This window comes from Dermacentor variabilis, chromosome 8 (assembly GCF_050947875.1).
Source record: "Dermacentor variabilis isolate Ectoservices chromosome 8, ASM5094787v1, whole genome shotgun sequence".
Classification (NCBI taxonomy): domain Eukaryota; kingdom Metazoa; phylum Arthropoda; class Arachnida; order Ixodida; family Ixodidae; genus Dermacentor; species Dermacentor variabilis.
In genome coordinates this window covers 60,223,680-60,249,258 of record NC_134575.1, presented here as the reverse complement: position 1 = coordinate 60,249,258, position 25,579 = coordinate 60,223,680, and the positions used below count along the sequence as shown (strand labels likewise).

At 46.6% G+C, this 25,579-nt stretch overlaps 1 protein-coding gene across 1 annotated transcript; it reads left to right on the top strand.

The window, feature by feature from the left end:
* Positions 1-302: 302 nt before the first annotated feature.
* Positions 303-22,201, top strand: UQCR-C2 (Ubiquinol-cytochrome c reductase core protein 2). The gene is made up of 13 exons (XM_075702193.1): positions 303-438; positions 2,133-2,210; positions 5,673-5,822; positions 7,995-8,059; positions 10,038-10,094; positions 11,254-11,378; positions 14,344-14,441; positions 15,432-15,582; positions 17,585-17,787; positions 20,554-20,634; positions 20,795-20,868; positions 21,264-21,417; positions 21,999-22,201. The coding sequence occupies exons 1-13, from the start codon at positions 331-333 to the stop codon at positions 22,083-22,085; spliced, it is 1,431 nt and encodes a 476-aa protein (XP_075558308.1). The 5' UTR covers positions 303-330; the 3' UTR covers positions 22,086-22,201.
* The last annotated feature ends 3,378 nt before the right edge of the window (positions 22,202-25,579 follow it).

Genomic DNA, 25,579 nt, shown 5'->3' with positions numbered 1-25,579 from the left:
TAGGCACTAAAGGAACACACACGCATTCTTTGTGTCTCCTTCTTTTTGTGCCCAAAATAATCGTTAGCGCTTATTGAACGGCGCGCGCTTTGCAAGCCAGGTGACTAAAAAAAGGGGGGGGGGGGGGGAGGCAGAGAGAGAGCTTGACGATGACTTTTAAAATCGACCACATTTCACGTAATGAGTTCCGAAAAAAAATTGTGTAAGATGCTCATAAAATCAAAAATTAACATACAGCTTCAAAAATTTTAAATGCAGTTCTTGTATTGTTTCTGAAGACGGCGCTTGCTGTCTTCCTACTTCTGAGTACAGTACTTCGAGGAACTCCACATGTTTCTTACTCTTTCTCGTTCTCTCTCTCTCCCTCTGCTCCCGATGTATGGTGGAATAGCCATGGCGGCGAAAATCGCACGGATCCCTGGCCTGAAGCTTCAAGCGGTAAAGTTCTCGATGTTTTCCCTGCGATTTGTTTTTCCTTAAGCGCCTCCACTCCACATGGACTCTCAACTCTGCGTCCGTACCGACGTTGGCACGCTTGCTTCTGCGGCCCCGTTACCGCCGTGACCGGCTGTGCTCTTGAAGGTTAACGTTGGGGGTCACTTTCTGCCGAACTCTAGCGTGTGCGTGCGTCCACAAATCGTGCATTACGTTCCTCTGCAAAATGCGCCGTCGTCATCAAAGGCCCTGTGCAGCGCTCGCATCGCACCCGCTTGTTTGTCGCGGAAGTCCTGATCGATTAGGGCAGTCGTGCACGCCGTGGTTGACCGGTCCATTCCTGTGGTCTCGTTAGCTCACACCGTACCGCTGCTCATATCCGTCACATTTTGTAGTATGCAGTAGTCCGCGAACATCTCGCCGTACTCGTAGCCAATTTTGTTTATTTTGTGTCCGCCGAGCAATTTACTCTAGCTGCTTGCGAATGTCGGATGACTGTAGTGGCTACCTGCATTGCCCCGAATGGGCTTTCGGTTTAGTTATTTCGCGTTTGCGCCGATTCGCCACTGTTTTCACTGTATTTGTCAGTAGTCCGGTGCGTCACCGTGAGGCGACTTCGCCCTGAATGCGCTTACCACAGTTTCGAAAAGGGGCAGTTCTGTCATATCTGATTCAGCTCGCGTTTCGTTTCCTGCCATGTCGTGGTTGGTTGATTTGAATCGCCTAATCGAAGAGGAGCTCTGTTTGCTGACACACAGCTCCGCTGTTTCTGTAATTCACCGCATGTGCGCCACTCGAATACTATGCTCGAATTGTGCATGTCCTTGGGCAGTTTGTTGAAAGTAAGGTAATTGGTAAGCCAAGCTAGAATTGGGGCAGTGGGACGTTTCACTTTTCGCGCTGCATTTATTGAAGTTTAGCAGATTGATTTCGTACTTCACTTTGTGTCAGCAACTTCAGAAATCTGGTCAACGGCGATATTGCCTGCAGCCACCTAATGGCACTGTGAGGCTCTACATAGTTTAGTGAAACACGGCTTATTGTGTCCAGGTAATGCAGTTAACGTCATTCCATTCTTCCTGTAGGCGCCCATGAACACACAGGGCCTGGGTAATGGTTCACTTAACAAATCCAGAAGTGCATAAAGAAACATGGAGGAGAGCAAATACAGAGTTCATCAAAAATCATCCCAAGAAATAAGTCGACTAAAGAAAAAAACTTGTTTGGAAAAGAGATCAACATAAAGACATGGATTATCTGCTGTGTTAAAAGACGAGTAATATGACTTGTGTTAGACTGGTTAATAACGATGGAATAACCGGGTACAGAAAACACGAGTGCCACAGTTAAACTCTCACATAAAACTAAACTGTAATGTAATGTTACTGTTCAGTTTGATGATGTTTAATCCATAAGTGAGTTTTATATGATAATTTGAGTGTCCTGTTATGACAACCAATATGTGGTGTGAGAAAGTATCCAAATGCACCAGCCTACTCCAAAGGCAGGCCTAGTGATAATGTTGAACTTTGAAGGAGGCAAAATGAAAACAGGAGTCGTGAGCACTATTTCACCTTTAGTCCTTCTCAAGTTATGCTTCAGTTTCAGGTTGCCTTCAAATTGTTTTAAGATTGTGTTACTTGGTTTGCGTCATTTGAAAGCCTGCTAACTGACGGTGCTTTTATCGTCGCATGCAGGTCCGAGCCTTCGCGGTGCAGGCTGCCCCCAAGGCATCACAGAGCAAGCTTGATTTCCTGCCCAAGCAAGATGTTGAGGTACGCTGCAATAGTTTGTGGAAATTATGAGACTGGTATTCTCATTGCCTTCTTTTGCACATTAAGAGGAAGCTTTAGTGTGGGGCGAACTCCAATTTCTCTATAAAATAGTACATGTAAAATGCAGAAATGCTCTCGTGAGGCACTGGCTAAAACAGTTTGAATTAAGTTAGTTTCATTTGAGAGGGGAAGTTCTAGACACATTGGGAAGGAGAATTTTGATTTTAGACCTCATACTTTAAAAAAAAATTGCTGAAGATCAGTAAGCTAAAAAAAAGAATGTTGAAGCACCAAGCTTTCAAATATGTAAATCTGCACAAAGAACAGACATCGCAGTTGTGCTAATTGTATCTGTAAAAGCATCTAAAGCAGACAAATTCGATATATGTGTTTCCAGCCTACATGGAATTGTTACAATGAGTAACGAGGATTTTGCAAAAGCCCTACCCACAAGTTTGTGGTATATTTGAATGCACTCAGTAATACACCAATTTTCTGCTCTACATGTCTTCTTAGTAGGGGCAGTTTACAGAACTGGACTTTTTTTATTTATGAGTTACGGAATTGAAAACTTGCTACTTACATTTTTTTTCTTCGTTTTTTTTTTAAAGCCTGAAACAATTTTGTTAAAAAGATTGACAGCCTAAATAAGGGGAAAAATCTGCTTGCTACAGTCACTAGATATAAACTTTCTCTATTAAATGCAACACACTTCATCAAATGCAGTGTAGTCGATGCTAAGGTAAACAATTTAGCCCTTCCCATGAATTTGAATAAGAACTACTGTGCTAAAGCTTCCTCTTCAAGGTATGTTAGAGAAGAAAGTAAAGTTTAGCTTGGTGGGCAGACTCCTTGAATACCGAAATGGTCACTCTTAATGTGAGCGGCTTGATAAACCAGAAAAAATGTGAAAACAAAAGTTCATTATCTACTCCACCTTGGACTTTTATGCACCCTCACTACGTTGTGTCTTTTGACGTAGACACTGATTGAGACAGTTCAAGCAGAAGGCACCAACAACTTAAGCTCAGGACTACTTTACTCACCACTGATGCAGACTCGCTGTTTAAGGCTTCTTCTCTCAGGAAAGTGTATGTGGTATAAGAAGCTTTTTACTTCCCTCAACGAGACCTATGTGACGTACCTCCTCAGCATTATCTTTTGCCAGGAACTGGCTGAAATCTTGTTAAAATGTTTCTAAGGCTTGCGTCCGTTTGCCAATGTGGCATGCTGATACCTCTGCTCCACCATGGCCACTAGCAGCAGCTTCTGTTGCTCTTGCTCCATCGCGTGTGCTGTCATTGTTCAGGTGGTTGTTTCTCATTGCAGCCATGCAGTTCACCACAGTGGCAGACTGCATTTTTCAGCGATTACCGTGCACTGCGCATGCCTTCCATTGGCCGCACATTTCAGTCATGCGCAAGGCCACAGGTGGACAGCCTACAGGGCAACAGGCACAACTTGGGAATGCTGTCAGATTGCTTTTTCGGAAACGAACCTTTTCCCCTGCACAAACAAGGTAATTGCGTTCAAATGCGAGACAGCTCGAGTGCTTCCGTTCCCAGTGGCGGCGAGTCCGCATACCGACACATGACGAGAACCAGCAGTGATACCATAATTGACCCAATCGTGAAACGGTCACGGCACTTCTGTTCCAAGGGTGGCAAGTCCGCATGCCAGAAACACTTGCAGAGCATCTGCGACTAGTAGCATGATCGTTCTCCTGCACTCCTTTTGTGTGGGACAACAGCCTCCAACCATAAGGCAAACTGAGCACGTTGTTCTCAGGAGTGGCTAGAGACAGAGCGATTTTAGAGAGATGCAAGCCGAGAACAGTGCGGTGAGGGTGAGAGGCAGGAGCTACCCTTTTCAAACTCCAGGTGTTGTTCCACAAGGAATGGAGCGTCAATGACCTAGCAAAGGAGAGCACTCTGCATGAAGGAGCTGCTGATCAGGGCGGAGGACCAACCAGGGATTACGCCCATTTCTTGAAGACCCTCCCACAGAACTCGACCGCTGATTGGTTACTCCTTTTGGCGAGACTTGTTTTTTGTGTTTGTTTTTTTTACGACAGTTAAGGTCCACTGTTGATCTGAAACACTATAGAGAGAATCTGGCAAGAAATGTTACAATCCAACAACTCCTAAATACATTCTTTATATACAGTAGAGCCATATTCATACACTTTAGTTATGCACATTTTCCCATTGGCAATGCTCGCGATCGAGAACACAAAAAATGACCCACTTGAGTTGTGTTTATCTTTTGCCAGTTTGTACGTTACCGGAAAACACAAACTTTTAGCACCAACGTTCAATACATTGCCAAACTGCGATCGTATCATTTGCTTTCCCCCACTGGATGCCATGTAAACAGGAAAAGGTGCGAGGGACATGCCATCAAAAACAGTAGCTGCCCACTACATCAGCTTCACCGCAATACTCGCTCACCCGTCTCATGTGAAAACACTGGTGCGTACTCTTTTTTTTATTCCTGTACCTGATCTCCCAGGTTGTCACATGCTGCATTCGCAGCTATCACCACCAACCCTATTGTGATAAGCACTTTACAGCTGCTTACAGCGTGCGGGGCATATTGCCATTGGAAGCCTACTGCACACCTTTAGTAGGCAATAACCCAAGTCTGCAGGTTTTTGTAATGGGTAGAGATGTCCTTCAGCCTGGCGCCTGGCTTCTTATAGGGGTTCTCATCTCCAAAGGGGGCCCTATAGAAATATGAAAAAAAAATTACCTAAGCAGCCCTTGCCTAACCCCAGACTGCATTCTGCTAGAGCACAATTCACAGCTTCAGGAGGCAGACGGCAGTTGCTGCCGGGCGCCCACAGGCAAAATCGGTACAGGCGCACTCCCAGCCAAGTGTTGGACGAATGCGGGACCTCAACGCTTGGGAAGGACACCCACATGAGGGCAGGTTTCTGGCATCGGACTGGCAGGCATCCTTTTTGAGAGTTGTGCATGGTTTTATCTTCATTCTTGCACCGCAAGCATAGCAGTTGTGTCAGCCTCTCCCAAACAATGCATCCCTGAAACACCGGAAGCCTTACCCTGAGGGCTTCTTGTACCCGTCTTACAAACTGTTGGGTGACCGGCGAAAGAGTTCAAACCCCGCACCTTCTGCTACCGAGTTGGGGTTCCTGTCTACTGGGCCATGGCTACAGTAGCGCAGTGCTGCCATCCAATGTTCTCTCTCGTGCAATGAACATTCACTCATTTCATTACCTCTCGCCTCCTCAGTGCCGAGATCCCCGTTCAGACCCATGCCTTTTGCTTTTGACTCGTGCTGCCCTTCAGACCCTGGTGCCTTTCCTAACAGTATCAGCTCACTCGATTCTCAATCCTAATGTGTACAATAGTGTGTGTCTGTATATATTAATGCAGTGCATTCCTTTTCTCATTTTCTGCTAGCTGAGTTGTAGCTGTTCTTGTGTTGATGGCATTGCAGACGTCCACACTGCCCAACGGCCTGACAGTGACCACCCTTGAGAACTACTCGCCCATCACGCGGCTCGCCATTGTGGTCAAGGCTGGTGCCCGATACGAAGACGGCAGTAACCTTGGCATCACCCATACCCTTCGCAATGCAGCCACACTGGTTAGTCTGTTTCATGAAGCCTCTCTCTATCTCTTTTATATATATATAGCACTGGCCACATGTAGGCTTATATGTATTCAAGGTCTCTTTTTAAAGAGCCCCAGTGAGCAGTTATTTGCGTCTAGGTATAGCAGACTGTTTTGCCACTATTCCATAGAAATCTAGTATTTAAAACTAATTGCACTTCATGTGAGAAACTTTCTCAGGCTACAAAGAAAGCAGTGATGCACGAGGCATTAGTGTGCTGGCACTGCCTGTAGGGGTCCGTTGATCAAATCAAGAACAAGTTCGGTTTAGGTGGCTGCTGCCAGACCTCGCGATCTGTGCTGTGAATGTCGGACCTGTACACATTAACATAGGTAGAGGTTTGATCTTGCTGGTGTGAGGGCATTTTCGCAGGTTTGTAGTGCAAAGCCGCGCATCTCGGTGTACACCTCTGTGGCTTTGTGTTATAAATATCAAATTTACAGTTTCAGAGAGGGATCTCACTATACCAGTGGGAGCCTCTAATGTGATGTGCATGTGTCATCCTCTTTAAACATGTGTTGTTGCTGTCGACTTGCCGTTCTTACCCAACGATGTGCATGTGAACGGTGGCTTATCCAGATCATAGAAGTCATGAATCCAGCGGCCGTAGTAGCAGGTGTGTATCCCAAAGGGTGACAGTCTTCTTCTGAGAGAATGTTAGGGTAGACGCCTGAAGGAGAGGGCAGGTGCAAATAAGAGAAAGCTTTACCTCAGACGCTCCTATGTAAAGGCATAATCAATCAGTGAATCGATCATTCAATCTTTTATAGCTTCTTATAGATGATAACATCCTATTTTCATACAGGCAGGGCTTCAGAACCCTGTTAAAGGTTGAACGGAGAAATTGTTTTTCTTTGCGACTACTGCACTGATTTTGATGAGATTCATTGTACTTAAAAAATATATTATTGATGTCTAACTGCAGGAAATGTTATTCAGGCTACCAGTGTTTTTTTTTTTTTCCGTGAATATGCTTGGAAAATCATCAACCTTTAAAAAAACTGAAGTATCAACACTACATAATAAGTAACAATTTCACAATTCTGTAAAGTGCACCTATTTAGACATCTAAAGCAAACAGAATTGCTGTATTATACACCACTCTGAAATATACGTCAAATTTGTGAGTACTAGGACTTTTGTTAAACCCTCGCAAACATAACTATGTACCTATAATTAACTGTTATTAACCGAGGGTCCCGTTGCAGTCTTTGACTTTGGAACCTTCGTCTGTATATTGTCTCTTGCCAATTCATTGTAGTGGAAGAATAATAAACTGAAACTGCAAACTTACACATTACACTTATCTGTTTTAGATGCCCTAACAGATACAGCTTACGGAACTTCGATGTCTATTTCTGGTGTAAAGTTACACATTTGTAAACTGTGTGCTTCAATTCTTTTTAAACTTGCTGATTTTTGGCAATATCTTTTTTTTTTTTAATTTAGAGGCCCTAAATCCTAATCCTGGTTCCTCCAGTCAGTGAAATTCAGCTTTGTTGCTTAAGTGTAACAGATGTCATTGAAAACAGTGGAGTAGTTTTCCGACGAGATAATTTCTGCATTTCACATGTGCAGCCTGCCACATTTTTAACTATATCACATGAGCACACCATGTGTGTGCTCGTGTGTTTTCCTGAAGGGAACTGTGTACCAGACGACGCTTGCACTGGAAAGTGCTTAGGATGCCTTTGTGTACTTCAGCCATTCTTTGCTGATTATCACTGTTTTAAGGCGCTAAAATGGCGCATGATCTATGCTTGAGCAATATATAGTTAAAATTGCGAGAGGTTGTACATGCATTTAAATAGGGAAATCGTAGTTGGCTCCAAGATGAAACTTCCTCTTCAGTAAGATCAAGCATGGATAGACGTGGGACTGCTGCTTATTCAGGTGCCAGCCACAGGCAAAACATTGCAACCATCTTGGCACGCGGCAGAGATGAAAACTGCATGCTTCATGATGGAAGCATTTTGTGTTTGCGAGCGAGACACGCTTGTGTTAGTGTGTAATGGGTCACCCTAAATTGTTGGGATGTAGCTTTCTCTCGTATTTAATTCATGCCAGCTAGCTGAACTGTTGACCTTCTTTGTCCTGAAAGATGAGATTCGAGAGTAATTCGTTTGGGTGTTTTTCTTTTTGTAGGCCACCAAGAACCACTCTAAGTTCGCCATCACCAAGAATCTTGAATACCTTGGTGCGAACCTGACGTAAGTGCACTATCCTCTGTAGCTGTCTCAATGCGTACGCCACAGCTTTGAAGGAAGAGCGAGACAGAATGTCACGCATGTAGATAGGAGGAGGAGAGAGATGATGAGGGCATGCCAGGCTACACTTTCTCCACATGAGAAGTGCTGCAGGTTGACTGAAAAGCTGTCAGCTATTTTTCGATGGCTTCTGCCAGAATTTGTTATTACTATTGTTAATTACTGAACGGTATCAAGGTGTGGGGAATAGGACCTGTGCTTGTTCGGGAGCAAACTCTTATGCAGAAGCTCTTCGGCTCGGTGTGCTTCTCCCTGGCTACGCCCCTGTCCACAAGCCCCCGTCCACGCCCCTGTCCACTCTCCTCCAGTTTGCAGATCAAAAGCTATCGGCCCACAAAGTGTGCAGGGCGAGACCTCTCTGACCGCACTACTTGCATAGGTTCCGCCTCATTGCCTGCCAAATGTGAAGCGGAGTACAGTCAACGTCCTATCTTTATGAATCTCTAGAAGACACAGAAACACTCAATTTGAAAAAAAATTAATGCATGCTTTTTGCTGCCCACAAGGGCTCAAATCACCACAGGCAGGTTCGAAATAGCTCTAAAGGCCTGTCAGTACACATATTAGGTATATTGGTGCTGTGAGTGCATGCGTGTATAATTAAGGAAAACATACTGTGTACAGTAATAGTGGTCCCTTTTCCAGTCTTGCTATGCTTCACTGCAATGCATTTCATGTGCTTGATTGCGTCGACACCGCTGCATTGTAAGGAAGCTTGCTTTTGGGAACCGGCATAATGCAACGCTTGACCCTTGCTGTACTTTCCGTGCCTCAAGCTGTCTGCCAAAATGACAAAGGTGGAGTTGGCGCCATTGCTGACAGCAGCGAATTCTTTCAATGAAAGACATGGCACCAAACAATACGAAGCTTCATAGCGAACATCGAAACAGCTAAGCCTAACCTTGCCATGGTGTGTGGCTGCCAGTGGATAGGCATGTGAGAGCGCTGGATAGTGAACATCAAAGCAGTTCGGCCTAGCGTTGCCATGGTGTCTCTGGCTGCCAGACGATATGCGTGCGATAGCGCTGTTTCGAACCTGCAGTCATGGCAAAAAGTCTAGAAAATTGGACAGCAAAGGGTTTCGTTGTCCAAAATTTCAACGTTCTTATACATTGGCTGTTATACATGGCAGTGCCATGAAAGCATACGAATTATCGGGCACCTGAAAAAAGTTACGCGGAAACTCCTCTGGAAGTTGTCTCCGGCTAGCAGGAACAACAGCACTGCAGCGACACAAACTCGTGCGGACGGTGGCGCCAGGTGCGCTGATGACATTCTGATCATTATAAGCCGTTATCGTTCTTTAGTGCCTTATGTATCCGTTTCGAACCATTATGAACTTGCTCCAGCGGCGGCTGTTTATATGGCATGGCCACGAGGACTGTTTCTTGAATGCAATCTGTCATACGGACAGAGAGTGCCAACTGCTGATAGCTCCGCATGCTGCGTTTTCTCCACTTTGCGTTGAAGAGAGACGCGTGGGCCCATATCTTATAAGCGATCTGCGAAAGGGTCAGGGTGCGGCCCAGGCCGAGAGCTTTGTGAGCGTTGTGCTCGCGTTGAAGCGAACACAGCGTTCAAGCGAGCCCATTCCCTTGTCTGCTTTTGAATTATGAGCGCATAGCATGCGGTGCCTTTAGACATTGTGTTGAAATCGAGGACATCATGGATGGCACGGTGGGTGACTGTATCGAAAAGTTTCCTGCCAAACAGATCCTGAACTGCTGTGACAGCAACAGTGGCAAATTTGAGGACTGGGCGATCACAAGGTGCTTGGCAGATGCCTTTTTATTCATCCCAGCCAGTTAGAGAATGGACTCCAGACAAAAAACTACAAAAAATTTTGCTGTAGAATGTTGCACATTCATGAGGGCTGCCCTCTGAGCCAGTATTAACTGAAACCTGCTCTTTTTTTTGCCAGGGCTTGTTCCACAAGGGAGCACCTCATCTACCTGCTGGAGTGCAACCGTGACGATGTGTGAGTCTGCATGTTTTTCTTCCCGCAGATGGAATGATCCGGCATCTCACAAACAAACCTTTGGAGGCTTGCTCGTATTTTTCTCTTCTAACTTGGCCAAAGCATTACACCGAGGAGCGGGTGTTTACAAAACAGCAAAACAAATTGAGCGCCAGTGTTACATAATATATAGGCTTGTCTGCATTCAGCAGGCTTTCTTGGTTTCGTAGTTCAAAACGTGTTGCGCTACTAGCATTTTTGGTAGTGCATTTCTTAGGATAAGCGCACTCTAGTGTTACTGGCGCTCGTGTGTCTTGAAAGCGATCTGCGACATGGCCAAAGCCTGTGCCCGTGAGGGCCTCATCTTCAAAGCGATGTGCGATGTTTGCAGAGTGCGTGTAGTGCTGATGGCTTAGTATGCGCTATGCTTTCGATGTTTTGTTCATGTTGAAGCGACAGATGCATGAAGGTCAATTGGCTCGCGGCTCCTGCTGTGATTCCTAACTCCAGCGTTTTAACAGACAGTTTCCGCTGTCATCGAGCGAGACGTGTTCAGTTTACCTGTGCGTGCATGACACCATGCTGCTTAATTTAGTTATGCTAACACATTGGCGGCTAGTTGGTTTGAATTTATAATAAAATGGGTAAGCACAACTGAACAAAGACTGAGAAAGAAGCAGCCACGCAAAGACAGCGCTGTCTCTGTGTGTCTGTTTCTTTCTATGTCCTCGTTGAGTCACACTTACACATTCTATCATTGTTAATTTAGTTAGTAAGCGAATGTTTACAAATTTATATGGCCGATAAAAATGTACTATCCTTACTTCGTACAGCTATCTACTAAGTTGCTATCGCAATCGGTGCTTCGCCTTTTGGGTGGAACTGCGAATTTTTTTTTACCGGGAACATGGTTGGATGCTTTCCAGACAGACCTCGTATATAGTGACGCTAATCTAGCATGAGAACTTGAATAGAAAGCTGGAATGTGGTTGACACATCACCACCCCTTTTCAAAGGGGAATCCACTTGCAATCACCATCATCATTATGTAGTCGTGGACGCAGTGCCGAGTAGAGGAATGTTTCAGAATACGAGTGCAAGTCCCCCGAGTCAGTGTTTCTCCGTCGTGCTGAACTGTGACGAGCATGCTTTTTCTCGTGTCCTCCGCGCATCCACGCAGCCACCTGGCGCTCAAGTTTGCCGAGGAGGTGGCCTTTCATCCGGCCTTCAAGCACTGGGAAGTGAACGACGTTGCGCCCCACCTTCACAAGGAGCTGGCCCTCTTCCGGCAGAACCGGGAGGCAGGTTAGTCCTCCTCTCTGTGGCCCAGCTGGCTGCTTCTTTTGGGATATATAGAGTGTTGCATAAATATGAGCGCCAAGTATGGTACATGACTCTAGCGGATAAAGTACAGTCGAACACACTTGTAACGATACCGTTTTTAACGATATATCGGTTGTAACAATGAGATGCTGCTGCACCATCAACTTCTGTGTGTTTTCCATGGTGAGATAACCCGCTCACTACAATGCCCTGATGCGGCATTGTCTGTTATAACGATGAAGTCTGACTGCTGGGTGTCCGTGCCTAAAGGTAGTGAAATGCGAAATCCTTGAAAAGAAAGAAAGAAATTCGAGCCGCTGCATGATGGGCCGCTGCTCCAATAGTCGCCGCGCGGTCATTTTCCAGCCACCTCTGCGCGCCTCTCTGCCGTCACCGTTCCACTCGTTCGAACACGAATGGGCTGTGCCAACTGCGCAGCTCGCAGATTGCTTGCTAGCTTTCTTCTCATTCAGCGCAGTTCTGCTTAATCGCTCGCGTTCATCTTTGTTGGTTGCATCGAAATCCTTCCTGGCCATGCGGTTTCTCAGCCTCGTTTGACCAACAGTTGGTTTGACTTACCGTCGAAATGGAAGATGGTTTATACACCCACTGATCGTAGGAAGTGCACGACTATAGATTTGAAAACTAAGTGCGTCTAACCGATGAGGTGATCGTCGTGAACATGCTTGCATCGGATAGCAACGGTGTTGACGGCAGCAATGACGTGGAAGGGCAAGCTGCCTCAACATTGTCCTCACAGGAGGCCCGGCACATGATTCAGTTTCTCCGGGGCTTTGTTTTCGTGAGGAACCTTCCGCAGCACTACATGGAGCACCTGGATGCCTTGGAGAAGAATGTCAAGTTTCGTGTAAAACATGCAAGGCTGAAGGATATAGGCTTTTCTTGTGCAAGCCAGTGAGATTTACGTGATGAGATGCTTGTGGTGATCTCGCCTCATTGTTTCTTCTGGATTTCTCAAGCTGACAAGCTGCCGTAGCAGCCGTCTCGCAATTTTTAAGAAGGCCACCAAAGTGATGCCATCCCCTATTTTGATTTTTTCATGCAACCCGGTTATAACAATGGAATTTTCATGGCACTTAAATATTGTTATAAATGGGTTCGACTGCACTGGCTAATTTTCTCCCAGATTTTGCACAGGTTCAGTTTAATAACATATTTGACAATAACAGCGCTGTTTGTTACCCACTGTATGGTGCACACGACGACATTGTGCCCATTTCTCTCTCTTTTTATCCCTCTACCCCTTCCTCCCGTGCAGGGTAGCCAGCCAGAACTACCCCTGATTCACCTACGTGCCTCTCTGTGCATTCGTTCTTTCTTTTGTGAATATTACTTGCATGCCATGTTCACAACAGAGGTGAAGTTCGTGTCATATGCAACAGCACCACCCAAAAAATTAAGACCATTTTGCTCCAACAGAGCAATGGCGCCATCTGTCACCACTGCAGCGAAAGGTGCGTTCCACCATGGCAGTGACAGATGGCGCCACCATTACATTACAGCAAAGTTGCTATTTTTTGTGTGGTGTTACTGCAGGTAATGACACTTTGGCTTTATCGTGGGCAAAACAGGTAAGCAATGCTAACAAACATTGTATAAACTGAGCCCACTGTAAAATGCTACCTCTTGTGAAATCTGAGGCAAAATTGGCCTGTGGTTCAGCTACATGCAGCAAAGTATAACTGGTGCTTCTCAATTGTGAAATACTCAATACTTGCCAACAACTTTGTCTGGCTATGAATGCGAAGCTGTGTAGATGGAGCTTTTGCACATACATTAGCATGTCAAGTGGTGTAGTACTTACTCATTTCTAACAAGGACCCAGTTTTTATGGGTTCAGAGTAAAATAATGTAGACCCGATTTTACTACAAGAAAAAAAGAAAGCATCATGCCTCCAATTTCTTTGTAGTCAGAAAAAGATTCAACCTGAACATTTACCTTGACGGAATGAAAATTTATTCACACTGACTCTGGCACAGCTTTTTGTTGCCGTTTATGGACCACAACCTGCCATCCTCTGTGCACAGTTATGTTTCATATCTTGCACTCAGCCATAGTGAATAGCCACTTGTCCTGCAAAGTGCATAAGTCTCCGAAACACTGAAAGAACATGTGATGCAACTTTGTTGCCGCCAGCTTAATGTGTAAAAACCACATGCTTTAGTAATAAATGTCGTGTGTTGTCATTGGGCGGCCTACTCGAGAACTTGTTCTGTCACCATCATGCAATGACCGTGGTGCTAGCCCTGACAGTGGGCTGTTGCCAGCGCCGCAGACACGGCCTCGATTTCGTGTCGTCAGAATGCTGGAGACAATTTCCAGGCTCATTGTTTTGGGCAAAGGTGCACCTTACAGTTGGTTAAATGTGGCTGATATTCCTTGGCTTCTTTACCTTCTCAAAGGCCGCCACAATTTAACCTGCATAAAACATATACACACCATTTGTTTTTCCTCTCTACAACAGCCATTGATTACTGAAATTTGTCAAAGCTCTCTGAGGCAAGCTGAACGAGGGACCAGCACAGAATGCATGGTCAGCAGAAAATGCGGACGCCATCTTGCTTTTGAAAGATGCTCTTAATGAAGTGACGATACCACACGTGCAAATGCTCGTAAGAGCAAACCAGAAACCTGAAGTGAAACGTTCGTACTTACTCACAGATATTACATACCACAGTAAATAAATTGGACGCTGGTATTTCTCGCACTAGAAAACGTGCATGCGACAGCACTCTTTCTAGCAGCTACATGTTGGCTTTGTAATTTTGCCATCATAACCAGAAAAAAAAAACTTCCTGTGGCTTATCGGTAAAAAGGATGAAGGTTTTTGTGGCTGTGTCCTGTGTAATGAGCGAAGTACACTCTCTAGGGTTATCGAGGTTGCGGCTGGTTGCCGAGCAATCGCCTTTGCCTGATCTCGTGCAGTGCTCATGGAGGCGCTGCATGCGGCTGCCTTCCGCGGCGGCCTTGCCAACTCCCTGTACATCAAAGACTTCCTGGTTGGACGCCACTGCCATGAAAAGGCGAGTAGCAATTAGTCTCCCTTGCACGCCGTCTCTTAGCTCCCTTGTGTGAGCAAAATGCCTGAAGCTTGCCGCTTTTAGGGTGCTTCTGGACTGCCTTGTGGCAGGCTTTTCGCGGTTGTGGGGTCAGCCGTTAGCAGGATTCTGTATATGGCGACAACCCAAGAATTCCGTACAGGCTTGCGGTGGCCACAATACTGTGCGGCATCCGCCCTACTATATTTATATACATGTTGTGCAGTATTTTCAAGAAGGTTCAATTTGATTAGACAAGACTCTCTTGCTATAGAATCAGCGACAACAATAAAGAAATTTCAAGTACATAAAGGCTCATGTAGCACCGAGCAAGAGCTGGATAACACTGTCAAACAAGTGAAAAGCAGTCACCGGCTATAAAAGAAAACAAGGTACACATGACATACGCATTGGCACAGTGGCTTGTTTGTGGTAGCAAAGCAGATCTTCAATTGATATGCAGACAATATATTTTTGTCAAGCACTGTACAACTTCATAACATCGTGGTAAAGTTCCGAGTTCACATCATGTTTTGCATGGCCTCCGAGATTGCGGCATTCCACTGTCGCAGACCAATGCGCACAAGCTGAAGTACTTGCGCAAGGGCGAGTCTGTTATAGTGAGTAGAGCTTTGAGCATCAAAGGCGCGTATAGTCGAGGGCCAACTTCAAAACAAACGTACGTTTCGCCTTACCAGGGTTACAAAACAAGATGCTCGAGGCCGCGTGTTCAGCCATGATCGTGATGCTCGCATTCTGAAGGTGGCAGAATGCTAAAACTTACTTGTATTTAGATTTAGGTACACTTTAAACAAGCCCAGGTGGCCAAAATAATCCGAAACCTCCCACTCGCATTACAATGTCTCTTGTAGCCCATATATTACTTTGGGATGCTAAACCACACAGATTTTTTAATGTTACAACGCAGTGGACACCACCTATGCTGAATCGTTGCACGCTCGTGTGTCTATGCAGCTGGCCCAGTTTGTGAAGAAGCATGTGAGTGCGCCCCGTGCCGTGGTCTCTGTGGTCGGTGCCGATTGCAAACGGGTGACAGATGCCCTCAAGGGCCTCGAGCTGTCTACCAATCCTGGGGCCGAGTTCCTGCCCTCCAAGTTTGGCTCAGGTGTGTATGGGGCCAATTTTGAGGAAGCATTGCGGGTGCCATCGTCTTGGGCAGCTAGCGCAAAGCATTTCATAGCTGTAGTGGCTACTGAGCAGTGCTACTGCTTGTAGATGTTGTGTAGTAGCCACCAAGGAGCCTTGACATTTCACTGGGCACATAAACTCAGTGTCACTTTGCAAAAGAAAAGAAGAAGAAAAAATGGAAATGCGTGCATTACTGCCGAAGATGATAGCGCCAGGGAGCAAAACTAAAATTAGACTACCTCTCCTTTTTGGTTTGAACAAGCATTTAAAAAAAATGGCTGTGGCTTAGCTAAGGTTAAGCCTAGGATGCGAAGCATACTAGCCTTTGTTTTAGTTGTTGAACCACTGTTTACCCTGGTGAACTGCTGTTGCTTGGCTATATTTGGTTCGGCTAGACGAAGAAACAACTCATGCGTTACTCTGCTTCGCCTTCAAGAGTGGAACGCGACAGCATTCCCGTCGACCCGCCAAGGGGTGTAAGACAATAGGCTACGGCGCAGCGACTACGCGCCCCGCATTCGACGCGGTGAGCGTCGAGCAACGCAGCGTTCGGCGCGGCAACGAAATGTGCGCCTGAGCAAGCGACGCACGCCTGAGCCTTAGAAACAGCTCGTTTCTAAGGCAACACCGCATTCACTAGAGGCGCTTTTGTACCGCTTTCAAGCATCGTACTCGTGGCTCAGTGGTAGCGTCTCCGTCTTACACTCCTGAGACCCTGGTTCGATTCCCACCCAGCCCATCTTGCAAGAGTTGAGCCAAAGCCACGTAAAAACAAGCGCAGCTGCTTATATACCGCCGCGACGCCGCGAGTTGGAGCCCCGTTTCTCCTCTGTCGTGACGTCACGGTGTCACGTGCTATTGAAGGCGACACCGCCGCGCCTGAGGAGCTGGGTTGAGCTCTAGTAATATGCTTCGCATAAAAAATTGCTTGTGACAGATACTGCACTTTGGTCTGTTCAGGTGGATTACCTAAGAGGGCAGATGTTACCTGCATGACAAACCTGTAGATGATTAAATGGAATTTGCTAATGATTCATTCTCATTAAGGCACATGTTGCAGTAGGGATATATGCGATATACTGGAAGTAGGCTCACATACATCATTAGGTTGCCTTGCACAAGATGGCCAACCTCCTACTCATGGCACCATTAGAGGAGTACTGGCACGAGACTATTTATTTTTCTGCTTTAAATGAAGGTCCTAGATATCTAAACCCTACAAAAAATTCTAGGAAGCCTAGGAAGGCACTAAATAATTTAATAGCTTTTCTATGTCCATTTTCAGTTTCGTTTCTACTGTTTCGTGACGCAGAAGGTGGTCGCATGAGAGAACAAGACATTTTGAGGTTTTGACACTCGGTCTGGCTCGCTTGATCACCTCCCGTGCTGCTACTTGTTGTGAGGGCCGACTTGTAGATGTAGCGATGAAGGGAAATTCGCAGCTATTTTCGGGCGGTGGCATGCTCAGCGTCAATCAACAGCGCTACCTGCGTCGGAGTTGCAAAATTTTTCTTTTTAAATGTGGTTGTCAATGATTAAAAAGTAAAGGTCACCTCGTGTGCACCCTACGCGAATAGACAACATTTTCTTCGCACAGCTTTTTTTGGCCAGTAATCTGTAATTTTCATTTCTCGTGGCGTGTTTTCCTGGCTCCAAGTTGGAGGTCAGCTAGGAGTTTGTACGGCTGCAGTGGCAAAGAGCAGCCAGCATCGCAAGACGCATGAGCGCCCCAAAGCGGCGAGATCCCCCAAAGCATCGGTGAGAACGTGCAGGTGGCGTCAGTGATACGAATCGTCAGCAACAGCGGCCGGCAAATACTGCACTCCTAGTATTTCCGAAGTGTGTGAGGACATTGTTTTACTGTTTCGCCATCTTCGACATATCAGTTGCTCAGGTTGGCACACTCATCTGCAAAGGGTTCTTTAGTGTCAAACTCCCTTCCAAACGTGGATGTGCCGTGACCCGCTGTGTGCGTGCAGGTGAATCCCGCGTGGAATCGGCGGGCGAGTTTGTGGACGCGGCGGTGGTGGCGGAAGGCGCGGGTTGGCGCAACCCCAAGGAGTGTGTCGCCCTGGGCGTGTTTGCGCACCTTCTGGGTTTGGGTCCCCGGCTGCCGTACAGCGAGAGCCAGGCCACCAAGCTGGGCGAGGCAGCAGCCAAGGCCACCCAGAAGCCGTTCGCCGTGAGTTGCTGTTGCATGCACCCTTGATACATTTACCGTGCTGTCAGTGTTCTTCTTTAACAACCTCGTGTTCTGCAGACATTTACAGTGGAACCCCGTTCATACGTTTTTCACCGGACCGGGGGAAAAAAACGTAACAGCCGGGAAAACGCAACAGTGAGGAAAGCTCCGAAAATGAATGAAAAAAAGGGCAGCTTCAACTATAGACAATTTATTTCCACAGAGTGCGCTTAGGACTTCAAGAAGTCTAGAATGATGGCTTGCCGTTTCTTTCGCTCGCTAGAAGTCGCCACACGTTTCTCAATAGCCTGGAAGGCCGCATTGCTGTCAGCGTCGCTGTGAGGTGCGACGTACCTTCGGAGGAGGTCTAGAGCCGCGATGGCTTCACCAAAGCTAGGATTTGGCCACTCCCCGGCATCATGCGGCTCGTGCTCCTCGTCGTCACCGCGCCACGGCAATGGCAACGGACAAAGGAATATCCGCGGGAAATTTTGCCCTCTTTGGCGTAATCATGCTAACCTGCTAACGATTGTTTAGTATTGCTGCGGAGTGCGCGCGTCCGAGCAGCCCGGTTGCGCGCGGCGCGCCGTGGGAGAAATGTAAACAAGAGAGGAGAGCTGGCCCGATAGGCAGAGCAACGCCACGAGCAACGCCAACTTCCGGTTTCACTTTTGCTTCACAAAGAGTGACGCGAGGGCCTCTCCCGAGTTTCCTCCCTCCGTGAGTCGACCCGTCCAACAACCATGCGGTGACCCTAATCACAGTGATGATAGTGAGAGCATTTTTCACGAATGGCCACTTAGTGGCGGCCTCTCGAACTGGCGTGCGGCTTCTTGCAGCCAGTTCCATAGCCAAGCCCGGCCAAGTCCAGCCAAAACTTGTCAAAAGCCAAAATGGCGGCTGGAGCGCGTTGCCTACTTCAGCCCAGGCGGGCTCGGAGTGCTAAGTTGCGACGTATCATGCGGGAACGTTTTCACAGCTACGACGTAACAGCGGGGTTCCTTATACATTGGATCCTATGGAAGCTATGCCGGGACCGCATGAAAACGACGTAGCAGCCGGGAAAACGCAGCAGTGAGGAACGTAACAGCGGGGTTCTACTGTAGACAGTAGAATTGACAGTTGGGCTAATTGGCGTTGCTTCGTCTTGGGAACAGCACAATAAAGAAGGCACATGTAGAGGGGCGACATAAAGTGACACTGACTGTCAACTGAAATTTTTATTGAAGAGAAGAGAGTATAAAGTCTGATTATCTACTCAGGGGATCATTGAGGCATGTTATCTACAAGGTGGTTTTCGTGTGGACCACGTAATTTCCTATAAAAGGGCTATGAGCGTAGTGATTGTGGCACTTCTACAGATAAGGTCTTCAGAGAGGCCGACATACTTTGCGGCTAATTGACACAAGGCCAATTAACAAAATTGACAGTCGATGCTCTGTTGTGTTTCTCTACACATCCAGTTTTTTTTTTTTTTTTTCTTTTCGATGTTCAAAAGTAGAGTGTTTAGGCCAGCTGATCTTGCTGAAGTCTCTCTGGTCTAGCACAAGATGCACTGGCAGTATCAGATTGTTGTTACATGAGCGTTGTAGCCAGCACGGTGGGCCCGGTGTTATCGCACATACACACTGTGTGTAGCATGTTCTGGAGTTATCGGGATGACCAATAGCTTCTTATACATTATTCTATTTGGTACAATGAGCAGCACCCCTTATGTAAGCTTTCTAATGAAGGAACCCTTAAGGCAATCAAACTGATATATGCAAGCAGGCTGAAACACAGAGTTGCCAGAAAACACTTTTAAAAATATCTTTCTGTAGAACTTGTAGCTGTGAACCCCCTATGAGCATTCAAACATGTTGGTTTTAGAATATCTGTAGCCATTAGAAAAGAAAAAGCATTGTTTCTATGTAAAGCTGTGATACAGTAGTTGCAGTGACAGCTGCGACATCCTGTTGGACCGTAGTGTATGCTTACACTTCTTGTAGTAAAGATGTGGTGACCTCGCTGCGACCTTGTGATTAATCTGTGTGTGCTTCATGATACCACTGCAGTTGCTCAGTAGGTCTGACATCCCTCTGCTGCCGAGTGCAAGGTTGCGGGTTCAACTCCTAGCTGCAGCAGTGCACATAAGAGAACCTAAAGACGGTTGAAATTAATCCACACCACTCGACTACAGTGTCTTTCTTAGGTCACTGTTTAAGATGGCGCATGGTCCACTCTCAAGAAGCGGGATTCGAAGCACTACGAACATTTTAGTTGTCCTGCAAGGTGCTGGCTGCTGGCCCCATGTGCTTTTGCACACAAGCTCCTACGTTACAGGAGGCGCTGCTTGTTCTATCTAAAGGCAGTAATCGGCTTCAATCAACATCACTATGCACCTTTGGGACATTAAATCCTAGTGATTGATTCTTATGTCTACAATTTTGGCTGCATACTACACCTGTTACACCAGGTGCACCTTAAAGAACCCCAGGTGGTCAAAATTTCTGGAGTCCTCCACTACGGCGTGCCTCATAATCAGAAAGTGGTTTTGGCACGTAAAACCCCAAATATTATTATTATTACACCTGTTACACCATTTTAAGCGAAAGTGCTTGGTAATATCGGAGTTTGTGCCCAGTGCCTCGCATGTTTCACTTGCTACACCATCAGTGCGGTTAAGCTTTTATTGGACTTTTTCTCAAAAGACATACAGTACGTGGTGGGCCTGTTTGGAGGAAGCATTCGGTAGTTCTCAGTTCATGTCCTGGATTGTGTTTGCAGGCAGCGGCGCTGAATGTCAACTACACAGACACGGGACTTTTTGGTGTTGCCCTGGCCGGCCACCCGGATGACATGGACAAGGTGAGACCTTCTCATTAGACCAAAATTGAGTAGGCCACTCAGAACAGCAGAGAGAAAACGTTGTGGGGTTCTCTGTACAGTTAGTTTGGATAGATGGCAGCCGACAGCTGACTGTGTGACTACTGTAAACACCTTTTTGCCCATCTTACTGTCCATGCAGCTCATCAAGGCAGTGACAACTCAGGTGCGGACTGTGGCTCAGAAAGTCGCTGACAAGGACGTCCAAGATGCCAAGTGGGTACCCTTTCCTCGGCTGACTTTCAATTCACATGGCAGTGTGGCTAGCATCAGTGATGAAGTAACACATTAGAAAAGCTTCAGTCGCCGTCCGGGATCTTTTCAACCATCTCTGGACCATTATGATTCCTGTAGGAATCTACATTACAATTTGCATTACAATTCCTGGAAGAATATGCATCACAATTAGTCTTACGATTTATGTCGAAATCTGTATTACAATTAGCATCACCATTGCTTGAAGCATCTGCATTATGATTGTTGTAATAAGTGGTGTCATCGTAATTAGACTGAAACCTGTTTATCTGGAAGACTGCTGTGAAAGGAGAACATTTTTAATTTGCTTGGCTGATTACGTCTTCCGGCTGGACTTTTGGCACCCATGTGTGCAGGCAGAAGATGAAGGCAGCCGTGCAGTACGACCGGGAGTGCCACTCGCATGTGGCAGTTGAGATGGGCGTGCACGTGTCGCGCATCGGGCAGCCCTGGCGCCACGACGAGCTCCTGCAGGCCATCGATGCCGTCACCACCCAGGACGTTGCCACGGTCAGTCTTCCGCGCAGAAGAAGGGGCTCTTCAACTCTTGCCGCATTTAGAAAAACTTTCAGCGGCATGCAAGGCTGTGGCCTCACTAATTGTAGACGCCCACCTCCGCGATGCTTTCTTGACTTTAGATCTAAACTTGCTGCCAGTGGGAGCTGAGCGCCAACTTTTCACGTTACGTGCACGATGCTCTGCCATTTTAGCTACAGCAGCCATTATCTCGCTGCCCGCATTTTTGGGTATATGTGTACGCATAATAAATATTGGCAAGTGCTAATCAAGCATAGCGACGGATGTGGCAGGTCCTGTTAACTACAGGTGTCGCATAGTGTGTAACCGATAAACTGTCATGTGCTACCTGAAGGCATCGATGCTGCCAGAGTTGAGAACCTCGACATGCAGTGGAGAAGATAAGGAACCAAGAAGCTCGATTTTTGTTAGTTGCAACATGCATGCGTTTGTTTTGACAAGTGCCGTAGTTTGCTGTCTAAGCGATTTTCAAAGCTCTGACTGTATTAGCAGTGTTAGTTATGTAAAAGCAAACCGTGTTCACTAAACTCGCTGTTGTCATGTTCCTTTCCTAGGTGGCAGCCCGGGTGTCAAAGGGCAAGCCAGCAATGGCTGCTGTGGGACGCCTACACAACACTCCACATGTCGACGAGCTCGTCTAGGAGGCTGCCATAGTTGTGATTGTAAGCATAGTGGTTGCTGCTGCTGCTGCTGCCTGGACACCTTTGGTGGTTGCACAGCTAGGAAGTGCTGTTAATAAATCATTTTCCGGTCGACAGCTGTGAATGTATTCATTGTCTCTGGCACCGGACAGAGGGAAGGCATATGAAGGCACTGGCCACAGGACCACCGCAATGTTACGGGCACGACGCCATTCCTCCAACAACTCGCACCAAGAGGTTTAAAGGGTTCCTGAACAATCCTTCAAGCTTGGTAAAAAAGCACAGTCCACAGATAGCATATGCTGCTGTGAACATCTCGGCCAAATATTGCAGTTGTGCGTGGTGCGTGAAGATCATAAACAAGAGTGCAGACGCCTCTCTCTCAAACGCTTTTTTCAAACAAAGCGTTCTCCTGACCCTCTTCGAAGCTGCCATATTTCGTCATTTAGCAGATTCCCATAGACGGCTGCTATTGGCCGACAGCTGACATCAAATACAAAGGGTGTTTGGATTGGTGCACTTGTTCCTATTGTTACTGTGTGTACTTAATGACACACTTTAACAAACAGGCTGAAGTAAGTGAAAATCTGAGTTTCAAATTCTGATAAGGATTATGCACTTCCGAAAAAAGTCTACTATTGTCTGCTTACGCTCGGCTGTGACTGCCCTCGCAGGAATGCGTCTTTGGCCACACTGCTTATCGGTGCCGTAGCTGTCGGGTCTCGCTAATGTGCGAGTATGAAAGTGTTCCGGGTACATGTTTTGTTTTGCCTGCTTTATTTATTGGTTCTTTGTTCCCCCCCCCCCGCTTTAATGCCTAATAAATAAATAAATATAAACCCTAATTGACCTAGTTCCATATGAAACAAGGTTGGACTACATGTACGCTTGCCAGCGCTTGCACATGGCAGCTTCTGGCTAGACACCTTGGCAAACATTGCTTCATATTGAGCTTCAAAAATGCGCAGTTTGGATGAGGCTACTATCCGTTGGTCGAGCTGACGCAGGACAAAGCCGGTCCGCACCACGCAGCATGACCAGACTGGAGCACCAGAGCGCGAGTGCGGACTCCAGCCCTGGCGTGCACACGGCAAACGTTACGCTATACGACAGTTGCATGCAGCTGCGTCTGCTGCGCAGCATAGATACCACAGCTGCCACAACAAGCTCATTCGCTGTGGCTCCGCGAGGAAAACTGTGTGCTCCAAGTGGTCTGTGTGGGTGATATGACTAGGCATACAGCGAGCCAGACCGAGTGCTAGCACTGGAACAGGTCATGTGCTTCACAAGTCACCACGAGTTGCACACCCTTGAGATGTGTCGCCATCATGATCGAAGCTAGTCGCATTGGGAATCCTTTTAATGCCAGCCCATAGTGCCGCACCATTTACCCGATGTGGTTGCTGTTGGGGTTGCTGTTGGCATACTTGCATGAGCGAACATAAAGGCATTTCAATTGACCTTCAGAAACTGTGTGATTGCCGCAGAGATAAGCACAAGAGAAAATGTGCTACTTGTCGCATGGTGCGAGAAAACACAGCTGTGCACAGCTTTGCTGTGCTGCAGCATACCTAGTACGCTGCAGCACAGCAAAGGGATGAGACACCATGAACTCAACAGTACGTCGAGGGACAGCCTCCAAGTTTGGCACATTTTAGGCACCAAAATCGGAAATGGTGGCAGCTATGTGAACAGCCAAAATCAAATGAACTTTGAACTGCACGCCATGGTGACGTTGAATAGGTGGAGCATTGTGGGCATACCCTGCTCTGCCATAGCCTTCACGGTGCAAGGCATTGAATAAGGACTGGGAGCACCGCAAAGGGGATCACAGGCAATCTTTGATAGCGAACAACCCTGCTCCTGCTGTATGCACTGAAGCACATTTTGTGCCAAAGTATTTCTGAAATACTAGTCTGCATCAAATTCGTTTCTTAACTTCGATAAAGAGTGGTTTAGGGCCCCCTTAATGGAATGCTGAAGAATCAGTTGAGACTGATGAGGAATTCATTCTGAACTCCATTTTCATTAATGTTGCCACAATAGGTTGATTATTAAAAAAATAAAATGGAAGTCCAAGTTCAATTTTTTTAATTTCCCACCAATAAGTCACTGTGACGCCACGGATTTCAAAGCATCTTTTCATATTTAGGCCATTGTCACTCAGTGTAAGTTCTCAAAACTTCGTAAATTCAGTCTTTCCTTGTTTTTTTCTTTCAGCATACGATACAGACCATTTTCGTTATTACAAGTTTAACAAGGCCCAAGCAGATGCTGCCAAATCCACGACACTGCAACAAGCTAGTGCAGGAACTTCGAGGCAGTGTCGTTGCCATTGCTTTGTTCTTGTGCCTTTTCCGTCTTGCCAAGCCTGCTCTCATGGTAACAGTAGCTTTCTGGTACTTTAGAAGGATAAGTACATGTCAAATTATTTTTCTGCTTTAGTGTCCCCTTAAGAAACAGTGCTGAGAGGTTCCCACTATAGCTCGCCTGAATTCCTGCGCACTCCGCTTGCCGTGCCCGAGTAAAAACTGTGTTGCAATTTCTGCTCACTTTCTGCCTTAGCAAAGATAATTCGCAAATGTGAAAAACCTCATTTGATGACCACACTATATACATGAAAACTGAATGGGGGTGGCTTTTGCTTGCATACAACGGATGTTGTGATAAAGTGTATCCATCTTGCGCATGTCGGGGTTGGACACATCGACGCAAGACGTTGAAGCAGTTGTCTTATTGGTTCAGAGAAATGCAATATTGACTATGAAGTGTGTTCAAGTGACAATGGCAGCGACAAAGAGGCCAAAGCATTTGACTACTCAGACCAGGAAACTTTGTAAAGCCTCAGGCAATATTGTCAACGAATACCACTTGAATCTAAAATCTGCTAATCCGGTAGACAGAAATTGATGCACTTTGGAAAAACCTCTGGCAGGAACACCCAGCACTCAAAGGGTTAAAGGTTGACCCCATGGAGGAAAGAAATATCTTGGGAGGCAGCATGACGTCAGGGAGTCGACCTTCACAAGGCAACCCTCTGCAACTCCGTTCTCTTCCCGCTTATGTAAGCCAAGTGTGCGCACTGAGTGTTGAATACCGGGATCAGCACATTGTATGTGGCTTAGCTTATGGTATCTTTGAGTGCCACTGGCTGCTGGAGTTGCCACTCGCTTTCTGCTTGCCACGTTTGATTCCTTAGGTTCTTGGACTCGACACCAGGAAATATTGTTGCCTTTGTGACTGCAATACTAGCTCCGGAGTGTCTGCAGAATTAGCTGCGCATTGTAATTTGTAACTGCAGTCACCGTTGATAGTGAGATGAAAACATTGTGGCCAGGATATGTTTCCTGCTCCCATAGCTTCTGACGATTGTTCATGCCGACGACGTGGAAGTGAATGATGGCCCTTCTGTATCTGACACACCCGGCACTTTGACCGGCCTGAGGCCGTCACTTCCTGCTGCAGGAGGCCTGAAGTGAGCGCGTCATGTTTTG

Coding starts and splice junctions, on each gene's coding strand:
- UQCR-C2 (XM_075702193.1), top strand. CDS start 331: ATGTTTCTTACTCTTTCTCGTTCTCTCTCTCTCCCTCTGCTCCCGATG. Junction 10,095..11,253: donor GAGTGCAACCGTGACGATGT/GTGAGTCTGCAT, acceptor GCATCCACGCAG/CCACCTGGCGCTCAAGTTTG. Junction 20,869..21,263: donor AAGGACGTCCAAGATGCCAA/GTGGGTACCCTT, acceptor CCATGTGTGCAG/GCAGAAGATGAAGGCAGCCG.